The sequence below is a fragment of the Benincasa hispida genome, chromosome 3 (assembly GCF_027475165.1).
Source record: "Benincasa hispida cultivar pf3 chromosome 3, pf3_genome.v1.1, whole genome shotgun sequence".
Lineage (NCBI taxonomy): Eukaryota > Viridiplantae > Streptophyta > Magnoliopsida > Cucurbitales > Cucurbitaceae > Benincasa > Benincasa hispida.
The window spans coordinates 45,692,878-45,706,412 of NC_143480.1; the positions used below are offsets into that span (position 1 = coordinate 45,692,878).

The window sequence follows — 13,535 nt, forward strand, 5'->3', positions numbered from 1 at the left end:
GACCGATAGCCATTTGGGGCACCAAATGAGCTCCGTTCGCAATACCGTCTGCGTACACAGTTTTTTTCATCATTTTTAACCCTTGGGTCCGTTTTCGACTGTCGGAAAGTTCGCGCACGAAAATTGAGCCCCAGGGCAGCCCAACTGGCCCCGGTAGCTATTTGGGGCACCAAATGAGCTCCGTTCGCAAAATCGTCTGAGCGCATGGCTTTTTTTCATTGCTGTTAACCCCAGGGTCCGTTTTCGCATTTGCGCCCATCTGAAAGTTCGGGCAAAAAAGTTAGGCCCCGAGCAGCCCTACCGGGCCCAATAGCCATTTGGGACACCAAATGTGCTCCGTTCGCAAAACCGTTTATGCGCATGGCTTTTTTTCATCATTGTTAACCCCTGGTTCGTTTTCGCATTTTCGCATTTTCGCCCGAAGGAAAGTTCGCGCACAAAAATTGGGCCTCGAGGCAGCCCTCCAGCCCAATAGCCATTTCTGCATCAAATGAGCTCCGTTCGCAAAACCGTCTACGCTTAGCTTTTTTTCATCGTTCTTAACCCTTAGGTCTGTTTTCACGTTTTCGCCCGCCGAAAAGTTTGCACAAAAACTTGGTTCCCTGGGTAGCCCCGCCGGGCCCAATAGCCATTTAGGGCACCAAATGAGCTCCGTTCGCAAACCATCTGCGCACATGGCTTTTTTTCATCGTTCTTAACCCCTAGGTCCGTTTTCACATTTTTGCCTGCCAGAAAGTTCTTGTACAAAAATTGAGCTGCGGGGCATCCCCGTGGGGCTCGATAGCCATTTTCGGCACCGAATGAACTCTGTTTGCAAAATCGTTTGTGCACACGGCTCTTTTTCATCATTTTTAACCCTTGAGTTCGTTTTTCGTGTTTTTGCCCGACAAAAATTTCGGGCACAAAAATGGGGCTCCAAGACAGCCCTGCCGAGCCCAATAGCCATTTGGGGCAACAAATGAGCTCCGTTCGTAAAACTGTCTGCGCACAAGGCTTTTTTTCATCATTCTTAACCCCTGGGTCCGTTTTCGCGTTTCCGCTCGCCGGAAAGTTCACGCACAAAAATTGGGCCCGAGGCAGCCCCACCGGGCTCGATAGCCATTTGGGACATCAAATGAGTTCCGTTCGCAAAACCGTCTGAACGAATGGCTTTTTTTCATCGTTCATAACCCCTGGGTCCGTTTTCGCGTTTTCGCCAGCCGGAAAGTTAGTAAACAAAAATTGGGCCCAGGGCAGCCTCACCGGACCCGATAGCCATTTGTGGCACCAAATGAGCTCCGTTCGCAAATCCGTCTTCACGCATGAGTTTTTTTCATCGTTCTTAACCCCTGGGTCCGTTTTTGAGTTTTTGCCCGTTGGAAAGTTCGCGCACAAAAATTAGGCCTCAGTGCAGCCCCGCCAGGCCGATAGCCATTTGGGGTACCAAATGAGCTTCGTTCGCAAAACCATCTGCGCTCACGACTTTTTTTCATCGTTCTTAATCCTTGGGTTCGTTTTCGCGCTTTCACCCGCCGGAAAGTTCGCGCACAAAAATTGGACCCCAGGGCAGCCCCGCCGAGCCCGATATCTATTTGGAGCACCAAATGAGCTCCGTTCGCGAAACCCTCTGCGCACACGGCTTTTTTTCATCGTTCTTAACTCCCGGATCCATTTTTTCGTTTTCGCCTGCCAAAAAGTTCGCGCACAAAAATTGGGCCCCGAGGCAGCAACGCCGAGCTCGATCGCTATTATAGGCACCAAATGAGCTTCTTCGCAAAATCGTCTCTGTACACGACTTTTTTTCATTATTCTTAACCCTTGGGTCTATTTTCGTGTTTTCGTCCCCCGAAAAGTTTGTGTAAAAAATTGTGCCCCAAGGCAATCCCGTCGAACCCAATAGCCATTTGGGACACTAAATGAGCTCCGTTCGCAAAATCGTTTGTGCACACGACTTTTTTCTCATCGTTCTTTCCATATTTATACCTTTTCTTGTTGGAGGGGCGACTGCAAACCCTATTTATTTCACCGATAGGCGAAGGGTCGAAGTCAAGAACCATATCACATCCCGGATCTGATGAAATAGGATGAATTGAGACGAGAGTGGATTCAATTGGTTTCCTCGGTCATTCTGCGAACCTGACAGCTATAAAGGGCTTTTCCCTTACTAGTCAAGTGGTAAGGTGGGCTTTCATTGTTGCAACCTTCGCATTTCCTGTTGAGATCCTTCCCTTCTCCTAGAATCCACTCCGAGTCAGGTCAGAGGAGCAGCTAGTCCAACTTCTTGAGCAGCGAGCTTACCCCTTTGACTTTACTCGGAATCACACTATTTGAACTCCGGGGAAGCTTAAGCGGAAATGAAAGGGTAGGATGAGGGATAGGAGGGGGGGGCTAGGAAAATGAAAGACTTTCTAAAGATTTTGATCTGGAAAATGGGGTTGGTATCTCACTCAGCTAAGTAATTATATGACACCAGTATGAATTTTGTTCTGAAAGGAAGGTAAACAGGAGTTAACGGCAAGCGCAATAGAAAGTGGATAGAGATGTGGGGTGAGATCTCGTATGATCTGAACTACTTTATAAAACGAATACTGCAGATCGACATCGGGGACCTTCCCTTCCTAACCGGTGAAGAAAGAAGGTTTACCGCTAGGCTAACCCCTGGGTCCGTTTTCGCGTTTTCATCCGTCGAAAAGTTTGCGCACAAAAATTTGACCCCGAGACAGCCCCGCGGGGCCCGATAGCTATTTGAGGCACCAATGAGCTTCGTTCGCAAACCGTCTGTGCGCATGGCTTTTTTCATCATTCTTAACCCCTGGGTCCGTTTTCGCGTTTTTGCCCGTCGGAAAGTTCACGCACAAAAATTGGGCCCCGGGGTAGCTCCGCTAGGCTCGATAGCCATTTGAGACATCAAATGAGCTCCGTTCGCAAAACCGTCTGCGCTCACGACTTTTTTTCATCGTTCTTAACCCCTGGGTCTGTTTTCGCATTTTCGCCCACCAGAAAGTTCGCGCACAAAAAGTGGGCCACGAGTAGCCCCGCCGGGCTCGATAGCCATTTGGGGCACCAAATATATTAATACAATGTAGTTAAAGAAAAAAAAAAAAGCAAAATAAAAATATTGATTCTGTTTTTTGGCCCAATGGTCCACTCGACCGGGTAGACCATCAGGCCAAAAAATAGAATCATGTTTTTTATGCGCCCGACCGGGTTAAGGTTTACTCTACCAGCCGAGAAAGACCCAGTGAAACCCAGTCGGGTCACCCGATGAGGGATTAATCATTTCATTCCATACCTGGTGAAGCTCGACCGGGAATCAAACTTATTCGAACATTTATTTTGTTCCCGGTGAAGCTCAACTGGGTAATTTGAACTAATTTTCTTTCTACCCAGTGAAGCCCGACCGGGTATCAAATTTATTCCAACATTTATCTTGTTCTCGGTGAAGTCCGGTCGGGTAATTTGAATTCATTTGCTTCCTACCCCGTGAAGCCAGACCGGATATCTTCAAAAAAAATTTTGCTATTTTTTTAATATTTTTTTTATAAATTTATAAATAAATATCAAATACAAGGCATTATTTAAAAAAAAAAAAAAAACAATCAATAAAGCAATAAATCAAACTCCAAAAATGTCATTTAGTTTTGTCAATTTTCCTAGAAATTAATGAACTATTGAGAATACATACAAAAAAGAAATATATACCTTCTTACGACAGATGGTACAAAATTACAGTTTCGTGAAATACAAGTTTTGGACTTTACGAATTTCGTTCTAGAAACAATTTGATGAAGAGAACTGAATAATTTTTTGTTAATGGTTTTTGTATAAATTAATTTTAGGTGGAGAATATGAATTCATTTGGTAGGTTGGTGGTTGAAATGAGTGGGAATTTAATAAGGGACATAAAAATAATTATACAACCAACAAATTTGGTGAAATTTTTTTGTGTGAATAATTTTTTGTTAATTTTAAGTGGAGAATGTCAATTAATTTTGTAGGTGGGTGGTAAGAGGCATAAAAATAATTATACAACCATGCTTACCTAATTTTCATTATCATGCGGTAAAAAATACTTGTTTAAAAAAAATAGGTAAAAAAGACCAAATGAAACTTCTAGTGGGTCATTTTGCCCAATTTTCTCTATTTTTGTCAATTACCCATAATAATAACAAAATCAATCGGAAAGAAGATTTGAAGAATGAATCCCGAAGCACACATATATTCTCCATTTCAACGATCAAAGCATCATCACCAAACTTCAGTCAAAACCTAATCCATCCATCATCTTTATTCTGAATAAATTAGCTCATCTATCAAACCAAACCCTAAAAATTCACTCACCCACTCCGCTTTCCTCTTCTCCTATTTCTTTTTCCTTACCGCAGCCGCAAAATCCACTCCGTCCAACAAAAATGCTCCGATTTCTATACCGCCGTCTCAAATCACGGTGGCCGCTGCTCGTTTACTCCGCCTCCTGGACGATTCTCTTGACGCTTACCGTCGCCGCCGCCTCTTTCGCGCCGGAGCTCGCCTTCGCGTCGGCTATTTCGCCGTCCTCGTCTTTTACTGCTCACTGCAAGTCCGATGGTTTGGTTAGGGTTCCGATGGATATTCCGGGAGATGTTCTTTGCGTTCCGGACCGTTTGTTTAGGAAATCGGGGATTGATCTGATTGTTCCTCCGATTTTCGCCGCCGTTGTAGTGGCTGGTTCTGCTTGTTTCGTTAGGGCCTTGGGCTTATGGGCCGACGATGATGCCCTCTAAATTGGGCCTCTTTTGGGCCGCATTTGTTCTAGGGCCTTTCGGTATGAAAGCCCAATTTAACGTGTACATTTTTCACAACTTGCTAATGTTGATGATCCTTCTCTCATTTTCTCTTCATGTTTTAGGTGTAGTTTAATTTCTATGATATGTTTGTGAACAAACCTAACAATTCCAATGAATTTGCTTTTATGCTTTATGGTTATCCCAAATTGTTTTTTTTAAAAAAAAAAAAAAAAAAAATCAAAACTACCTAGGAAAGACCTAGGATGAAAATGGTCTCGGACGAAAGTGAGTCTAGATTCACTCGAGTTCGAAATGACCAAGCACTAAAACCTAGGTCAATGGAAACCTACTTAGAGTCCGGCGAGCCCTAAGCCAACCATCAGTAGGTCAACTAGGCCTAGGCAGTCTAACAATTCATGAATGATGGTAAGGGAACTTGTCTACACTTATCAACCTATTCCATCAAGGATAGATTGGGAAACTCTAAGTTAACTCCATATAAATAGAAATTATAAATTTATTTGTAGAGAAAGTTAATTAAAAAAACATTAATTATTGATCACATGTTAATTAAATGGACTTTCTGCCAAATCTAATTAATAACATATAACAATTTAGATCATGTACTCTCACAACATCTAATTTAAATAGATTGATTTATGATAATTTACCTTAGGCAATTTTTTTTTTCCAACAATTAAGATTTAATTGTTACATGTCATTTGATGAATTTCATGGTATAATCATTTAATGTACGGGAAACATCAAATTACATGTTCAACTAGGATTGTAATAATAATATGCTATAATTTCTATGAAATGAGTGAATTGATACAATAAACTAGCAACTATAATGTACCAATTGAACTATGTAACAAAGTTGAAGATACCTATGATTTTATACATGATCAGTTGAAGCTCCATCAGTTGACAAAGGCAGCTCATTCTTATTGGATTGTGCTATCTTCAAAACTGGAGTTTCTTCTACATGAGCACCTCCTCCATGTTGTTGAATTATCAATATTGAAGATACGATTCCCTTGCCTGAGCTGGCCAATAAATCCCCTACTGGCCCCAACTCGGCATGCTCCACGGGTCGGTCCGCTAGTTTCGCTACCATACTTGAGGGAACCCGACCCTTCCCCACGACGATTAGGTCGTAACCGCATTCCTTTCCGAGGGCCATCACCCCTTCAACTATCATGTTCATGTTGCTCACCTCCTTCTCTTTGTACTCAACTGTTGCTTCCCATTTGCTTCTGAATTCTGCCAATGCTGCATCATCTAGCTCCTGTTTTACATTGTATTTGATTAATGAGTTTAATTAATGGCTAAAATTTACAAACTTTCAAAGAATTAACGATTTAGTCCCTAAACTTTGATTTGTAACAATTTCAACTATAATGTAGTCTTTGAACTTTAATATTTAACAATTTAGTCACTAAAATTTCAAATCTTTAACAATTTAGTCATTATAGTTTCATATGTAACATTTTGGTCCTTGTATTGCAAAATCACATATAGATTGTTAATTTTATTATGTAATAATTTAGTTTTTATAATTTATAAAGAAATTTGATCCTTAATTAGTTTATCAATCTACATGTGTGAGAAATTTTGTTAAATTTTATAGTATTTTTATAATAGGGATTAAATTGTTACAAATTGTAAAATGATACTTATTAAAGTTGATTAATTTGGTATTTATTAAAGTTTAGGGATTTAAATTTGAAAATATAGAGACTAAATATCCAACACGAAAAACTGATTTTTAACTTTAATTAATTTAAGATTGAAAAGATTAAAAATTGAAAACTGAAAAATTGTTTGATGGAGAAAAACAAAGTACCTTTTCTTTTTCCCGGTTGATTGGAGTGGTGGTGAAGCTATAATGGTTATCGCCAGATTTCGAATGCATGGGACGCAAAATGACATTACTACCCTCCATCCCATCCGCTGACGACGGCCGAAACCTGACTACCGTTACCTTCACCACCGGATGCTCCGCCATCCGGCCACCTAACTCCAGCGCCTCCCGATCATCAGGCCCACCAAAAAACAGAACACAAATCCTTCGGCCCACACCAACCATGGGCCCAGGCCCAGGCGTCTGGGCCGCAGCGGCCCCAAATCCACGGTCCACAAGAACCGCCACAGAGCAAGGCGAATTCTTCAAAACCCGTTGGTTCACAACTCTCCATCCATGGCCCACATTCTCCTCCACTTCCTCCTCCGCCACATCGCCGCCGCCAAACGCCCTCCAATTCCGATGAAACGGCAAGATAATCATAGTGACCCTCTTATCGTCCGCCACGTGGCAAATATCCTCATGCATAGTGGCTAGGGAAGAGACGGCCGTAGTGGGCCGGACCTTGACTCGGCCCAATTGGCTGTAGGCCTGAAAGGCCGCAGCCATTTGGTCCCGCCACTCGCTGGCCTTACGGAACCGGGCGAAGAAAGGGAAGCCGTTTTTGCGGGCGCGTTGGACCATCATGATGGAAGAGGATCGCTCGGTGAGTTCAACCAGGTGCATTACGAAGAGTTTGAGGGAGGAATTTTTGGTGCTGCGAGTTGACTCGGTCAGGGTGATGAGCGACGGCACGTTGCCGGAGCTGTGGACACAGGCAAGGATTCGGAGCTCGTCGTCGATAGTGTCGTCGGCAGAGAGGTCGCGGAGTTTACGATGGGTAGGTGGGGTGGAGCCACCACGGGCTGGCTTATAAACCGCCATCACGGTGGGGGTGGTGATGAATGTCGTAAATAATGCCATTAACACTAATATGGCGAATACTTCGTCGTTCAAAACCTGTGTGTTTAATTGGGGAATTGAATCAAGTTAGAATGCACTATGTAAATATAAGTTAGTCAAACTTATAAGAGAAAATAGATCGAATTTTTTATGTGATAAATTATTAGAAGGGTTCAAATAACCCGACAATCCGAATAACCCAAATTACCCAACTCAAAATGTAAGAATTGGGTTTGGTTAGTTCGATTGGATTGGGTTGCTAAAAAAAATCTGGATTGACCAACCCAACCCGAATTTATATATATATATATATATATATATTCCCCTTTGTTTTTATTTCTTTGTATTGATTAATTTTTTAATTTTTAATATTTTTCTTTTAAAATTGTTATGATATTTTTCTTCGTTTAAAGTTTACAATAAATATCATAGATATTTGGTATTTAACATTTTAATTTTATGAGATTTTAGTTATTAGTCATGTGTTGTATATAAATTTACATATTTTTCATTAAAAATAAAAAAAAATGTTATAACTCGACAACCTAACCCAACCAAACCCGAATTTTCCGGTTGGTCCAAAAAATACATTTAACCCAATCCAACTCAACCCATGTACACCCCTATAAACTATGATTAAACAATTTTGTGGGATGCATGAAAAAGTACTCGAGATGTAATAAGTATTTTATTTTTACAAATACCATTTCTTTTTTAAGTTCAAATATTGTCTTTTGACATTTTATAATGACTTTAAAACTATGGTTGGGTCTCTTAGAATGTTAGATAGAAAATAGATGTCAAGGCGACATTACAACTTATAAAAAGTTCTAAGGTATATATATATATATATAACTAAACCTAACTTTAATATATGTTTTTAAGATTTGCGGTTAGATAGAAGTGTATTTTATGCGTGGAGGAAGAGTTGTTCTAGTGCTTAAAAACACATTTTTCAATTTCAAAATAAAATATAAGTACTTATTTACCATTTCTATCTTTCATTTTTTACTAAAGCAATATTTCCAATTTTTATATAAATATTGGAAATTACACAATTTTGTTTGTTTATTTGTTTGTTTTTTAAAAGCAAGTTCTTATTAGGCAAAAGTGCTTTCACAATGAAGAGAGTTTCTAAAAGTTAAAAACCTTTGGATAAAAACAAAATAAAAGAGGGATTTTGGGATTATCTTTGTTTGGGAAGGGTTAAGAAATGAAGTTGGCAACAAAGCCTCAATTGAGAACATGTATGTGTCTCTTAATTGTGTACTACATTTTCTTTGTGGCAATGTTCTTTTAGGACAACACAACAGTTCTAAAACCAAACATGTCTACTTTCAATTCCATGTAATACGCCTTTCATTTTGGTCTTACATCATACAACAATTTTATATTTTAACTTTTATTTTTATATATATATATATATTATTTTAAATAAAAAAATTGTTAGAAATATTTTCAAATATTGTAAAATTCTACTAATAGACATTAATAGATGTCTATCAATATCAGTGACATATATTCATAGACGGTGATATTTTGTTATATTTATATATAAATTAACTTATTTTTCTATATTTAAGAATAACCCTTTATTATATAGTAATAAAAAAACTATATTTTATTCTACCCAAATATTGGTAGATCTTTATTTAAGATACATGGTAACAGTTTTGTTTTTTTGTTTTTTTGTTTTTTTTTTAATAATATTGATAATTTTAATGTTTTCTCACTTTTTTTTTTTTTTTGGTTTTGTTAAAATTAATCTAGAAATTAAAAAATATTTTGAAATTAACAAAATTAAAACAAATTTGACTATGAAACAAAACATGGTTCTCTTAATAGAAGTAAAACAAAATGTTTAAATTGAACACTCACATAAACTAAATTAAATTATTGCATACTTTATAAATACAGATCAAGGAAAGACAAACTAAATTAAATTTTAAAAGAAAACCTTGTTTTAATTTTTCTTTAGGTAGATTTTCATATCCATCACTTTCTTCAAGGTCCAAATTGCTTTTATATTGTTATTGTTTATTTACATTTGTCAAACTTATTATTATCATTATTATAATTTATACATACACATAGGAAGATTCATCATATCCTGTTCAAGGACAATTTTTATCTCAAATTTTTAATTTAAAAAAATCTCATACATATTTGGTATAAGTTAAATATAAATTTTGAGAACAGTCACTTTAATAATCTCTCTCTCTCTCTTTTCTATTTATTTAATGTCTCTATTATAAAAAAGTTTGATTTAATGTCTTGTGCTTTAAGTTTAGTATCTCATTGAGTCAACTTGTGAATGATATAATTAATTGAAGATAAACCTATTAACATGATATTAGAGAAAAAAAGCTACTTAGAAGAGAAATTTTTTTAATTAGACTATTACTTCATTATAAATTATTTTTAATTAAAAAATAGTTTTAAAAACCAATTTTGTATAGAAGAGATACTTTTTAAAAGTATTTTTCTAATTAAAAATGTCATTTAAACAACCTATTTTCCTAATTAAAATTATTTTACCAATTTTCTAATTATTTAGAGATCCCTTAAAATTATTTTTTTAAAACATCATAATTAAAAAGGTATCTTTCGAAAATTTAAAAACCAAAGACACTTATTTTTTTAAATTAAGGGACTAAAAAGATATAGTTTAAAAACTCAATACATTTTTCAAAATTCGGACTAAAATTACATTTTTAATAGAAAGTTTAGAGTTTGGACTCAATAAATTTTTGTGGTGATTTTCAGAAAACTAACCTTTTTCTCCTTCCCAATATTGAGCACAATGAGTTCGACCAAGCCTTTGGTGTTCATAAGCAGCCCCAACGCCAGCGCCTCCCTCGCCGGTATCAAAAACACCATCGCCGCCACAAACGTCGCCAGAATCTTACCGGCGCACGCCGTCGATATAACCAGCGCCAGCAATCCCCAAGCTTTCCCCCCTTTAATCTTCGCCACATCCGTCTTCAACCCACTGGAAGCAAAATACAGAGGAAGAAGAAGACCTGAAACGAAATCTTCAATTCTCTCAATCAATCTCTCAGCAAATCTTCCCCCTTTCGGAATCGTCAATCCAAATATAAATCCCCCAAAAATCGAATGAATTCCGATCAAATCCGTCACAAATCCCGATACCAACACTCCGACTAATGTCAAACAGATATAAGCCTCGTCCACGGCGTCGTGCTCGTACGAGCACCGCCGCGCCACCCATTTCATTCCCGGTCGAGTGACCACCATCATGAAAACCACGAACCCGGCTCCGGAAAGTAAGACCCACACGGAAACCAATGGACTCTTTTCCGATCCGCCTTCACCGCCGTTACCGGCTAAGGCAACGGCGAGTGCGAGGAGGATCCAAGCTGCAACGTCGTTGAACGCGGCTGCGGCCATTGCTGTTTCGCCGACTTGGGTAGTGAGGAGTTTCAGCTCGGCTAAAATGCGGGCTAAAACAGGAAAGGCAGTGATGGAGAGAGCGACACCCATGAATACAATGAACTGACCGTAACCGACTTTGTCAGCACCGTCGACAGTTTTACGAAGGATGAAGGCAACACCGATACCAGAAAAGAACGGTACAGAGATTCCCGCCAGGGCAATTCCGAATGCTCGTTTACCGCTACGACGGATGGAGGCCAAATCAAGCTCGAGTCCAACGAGAAACAAGAAAAACAACAAACCAATACTAGCAACTGATTCAAGAATGGGAGTGCTCCACTGGGGAAAGATTCGGTGCAAGTAAGTTTTGTTACGTCCAAAAGCAGATGGACCCAGTAGAATCCCACCCTGAAAATTGGAAAATTAGGTAAAAAAAAGTTACGAGCATTGAAATTCTCACGTTAGAAAAATAAAAGGATATCAGATTTTTTATAAAATAGATAAGTTACTCATTCTATTACGAATTCTCGTACTATCAAATAACGTTGAATGAGAAAAGGAGAGAGGGGACAAATGATCTTACGACGATTTCGGCAATGACTTTGGGTTGACGGAGGGGTTTGAGGAGGAGAGCGAGGAAACGAGTGAGGATGAGGATGAGAACGGATTGAAGGATTAAGAGAGGGAAGGCGAAATGGAGAGGATTATCACCTTGCCATACGCCATTGGAGGCAGTTTTGATGGAGGTTATGTTGTTCATGTTCATGATTTGATCTTTGTCAATTTTGTTGGATTTAGGAAGGAACTAAGTTCTTTTTGGTCATTCTCTTGGAATGAGTGAATGAATTAATTAATAAAAGGGAGGCAAAGAGAATGGTATTGATTTAGATACCATTTATAGAACAAATTTGAAACTGAAAATTGTTTAAATAATGGACTTTTCTTATCTCCCTCTCTCTCGTAGGTGTTTGTGTTCTTCAATTGTATATGCCTCTTTGCCTATTTTTCTAGCTAAATTATTATTTTAGTACTTTTTTTTTTTGTTTATTTGATTTTGATTTTTGATTTTTTTTTCTCAATTTGGTTTTGTTTTTTAAATTATTGTGATTACTTTTTGAATAAAAAGAAGGTTATGTAATCATCTTTTTTAAATTTATCTAATTGTCCATTCACATTTCGTCAGATATCAAATTTCTTTTTCTTTTTTCTTTTTTTTATGTGTGATTGGAGTTAATTGCAAAAAGATAACTGCAATGCAGGATGTATTAAAGTACTAATTGTGAAAATTAAACCATCAACGTTTTGATATGTTGATAAGCTTATCTACTAAATTACGTTCGAACTTAGATTTTTTTTTTTTTTTTTTGTAAAAATGAATACAATTTCAAATTTGATTTTACTCCGTTTACTTTGTATTGTGTTGCAAGTTAGTTATATCAGGGTAATTAAATTATAAGTTTAGACCATCAAACCTTTTATTTTTATGTATTTCTAGTCATTGAACTTGAAAATTTTGTCTAAAATATTCCTAAACTCTTCGATTTAATCTTTGGATTTTGAAAAGTATCTAAAGAAGGGTTCTTAAATTTTAATTTTCTTAAATTTTAATTTTCTGTCCAATGAGCTCTCAAATTTTCATTTTCGGACTATTATTTGATGATCTTTTTAAGGATAATTGTAATGGATAATACTTGTAATGGATAACACTTTTGGAACGAATAATTAAGTGTATATCAACATTTTAAAATAACAGTACATATAGCAAAATCTATCAATAACATATTTCTATTAGTGATAAACTATATCATTGATAGACTCATTGTCCATCGTTGAAAGACTCAAGCTAGATATAAATTATGCTATATCTACAAATTCTTTTGGATTGTGCCATATCTACAAATTCTTTAGGTTTGGGTGCTATATTTGCAATAGTGTCTTTTTGTAATTTATTTACTTTATATTAAGTAATAATTTGACATGATGAGTGAATTAAATAAAATAAAAATTGGTAAGCTGATAAATTCAATGGAAAACATTCACATATTACATAAGCAAATTTCGATTGTTCCTAAAGAACTTGTAGTAGATAAGGTGTAATGACTAATATAGTTTTCAAAGTATAGGATTAGATCAAAATATATGAAAGTCAAGACTATGAAACAATATAGGTCTGAAATTAAATCAAGATAAGATTAAGCATAGACGGCCACCTTCTCGATCAATTAAGGTCTTCATTTAAATTAAAGGGATAGTTGCAAATATAGATATTAGACCCAAAATATTAGCAGATATAACATAATGTAAAAGAAATAAAAAATATGGCGAAATTTAAATAGTCTATCAATGATAGACCATATTATTGGTAGGAGTTCAGTGATAAATCATATCACTGGTAAGAGTCTATCAATGATAGAAGTCTATGGAGGATAGACTTGGCTATATTTACATTTTTTTAAAAATAATATTATGCACTTGGTTATTATTCCTAAAAATCCTATCAATTACAATTACCCTAAATTAAATGGTGGATTTGAATATTTTTCTCTCGCACTTTAAATTTAATATTACTAAAGAAATTAATAAAAAGTAATAAAACCATAAAGAAGTATTCAGGTACATATTAAACACCAAACTGAAAATTTAGC

The 13,535-nt window shown here is 36.9% G+C and overlaps 2 protein-coding genes across 2 annotated transcripts; one reads left to right on the plus strand and one right to left on the minus strand.

Moving 5' to 3' along the window:
* Positions 1-4,185: 4,185 nt before the first annotated feature.
* Positions 4,186-4,848, plus strand: LOC120074319 (forkhead box protein G1). Its single transcript, XM_039027408.2, has one exon. The coding sequence runs from the start codon at positions 4,392-4,394 to the stop codon at positions 4,740-4,742; it is 351 nt and encodes a 116-aa protein (XP_038883336.1). The 5' UTR covers positions 4,186-4,391; the 3' UTR covers positions 4,743-4,848.
* A 618-nt stretch (positions 4,849-5,466) lies between these two features.
* Positions 5,467-11,844, minus strand: CHX20 (cation/H+ exchanger 20). Its single transcript, XM_039027406.2, has 4 exons — positions 11,474-11,844; positions 10,270-11,298; positions 6,595-7,551; positions 5,467-6,036 (listed from the first exon to the last, which is right to left on the minus strand). Exons 1-4 carry the CDS (start codon positions 11,654-11,656, stop codon positions 5,644-5,646), a joined length of 2,562 nt encoding a protein of 853 aa, XP_038883334.1. The 5' UTR covers positions 11,657-11,844; the 3' UTR covers positions 5,467-5,643.
* Positions 11,845-13,535: the final 1,691 nt, after the last annotated feature.

Coding starts and splice junctions, on each gene's coding strand:
- LOC120074319 (XM_039027408.2), top strand. CDS start 4,392: ATGCTCCGATTTCTATACCGCCGTCTCAAATCACGGTGGCCGCTGCTC.
- CHX20 (XM_039027406.2), bottom strand. CDS start 11,656: ATGAACATGAACAACATAACCTCCATCAAAACTGCCTCCAATGGCGTA. Junction 11,299..11,473: donor AAGTCATTGCCGAAATCGTC/GTAAGATCATTT, acceptor TCCAATTTTCAG/GGTGGGATTCTACTGGGTCC. Junction 6,037..6,594: donor TCAACCGGGAAAAAGAAAAG/GTACTTTGTTTT, acceptor AATGTAAAACAG/GAGCTAGATGATGCAGCATT.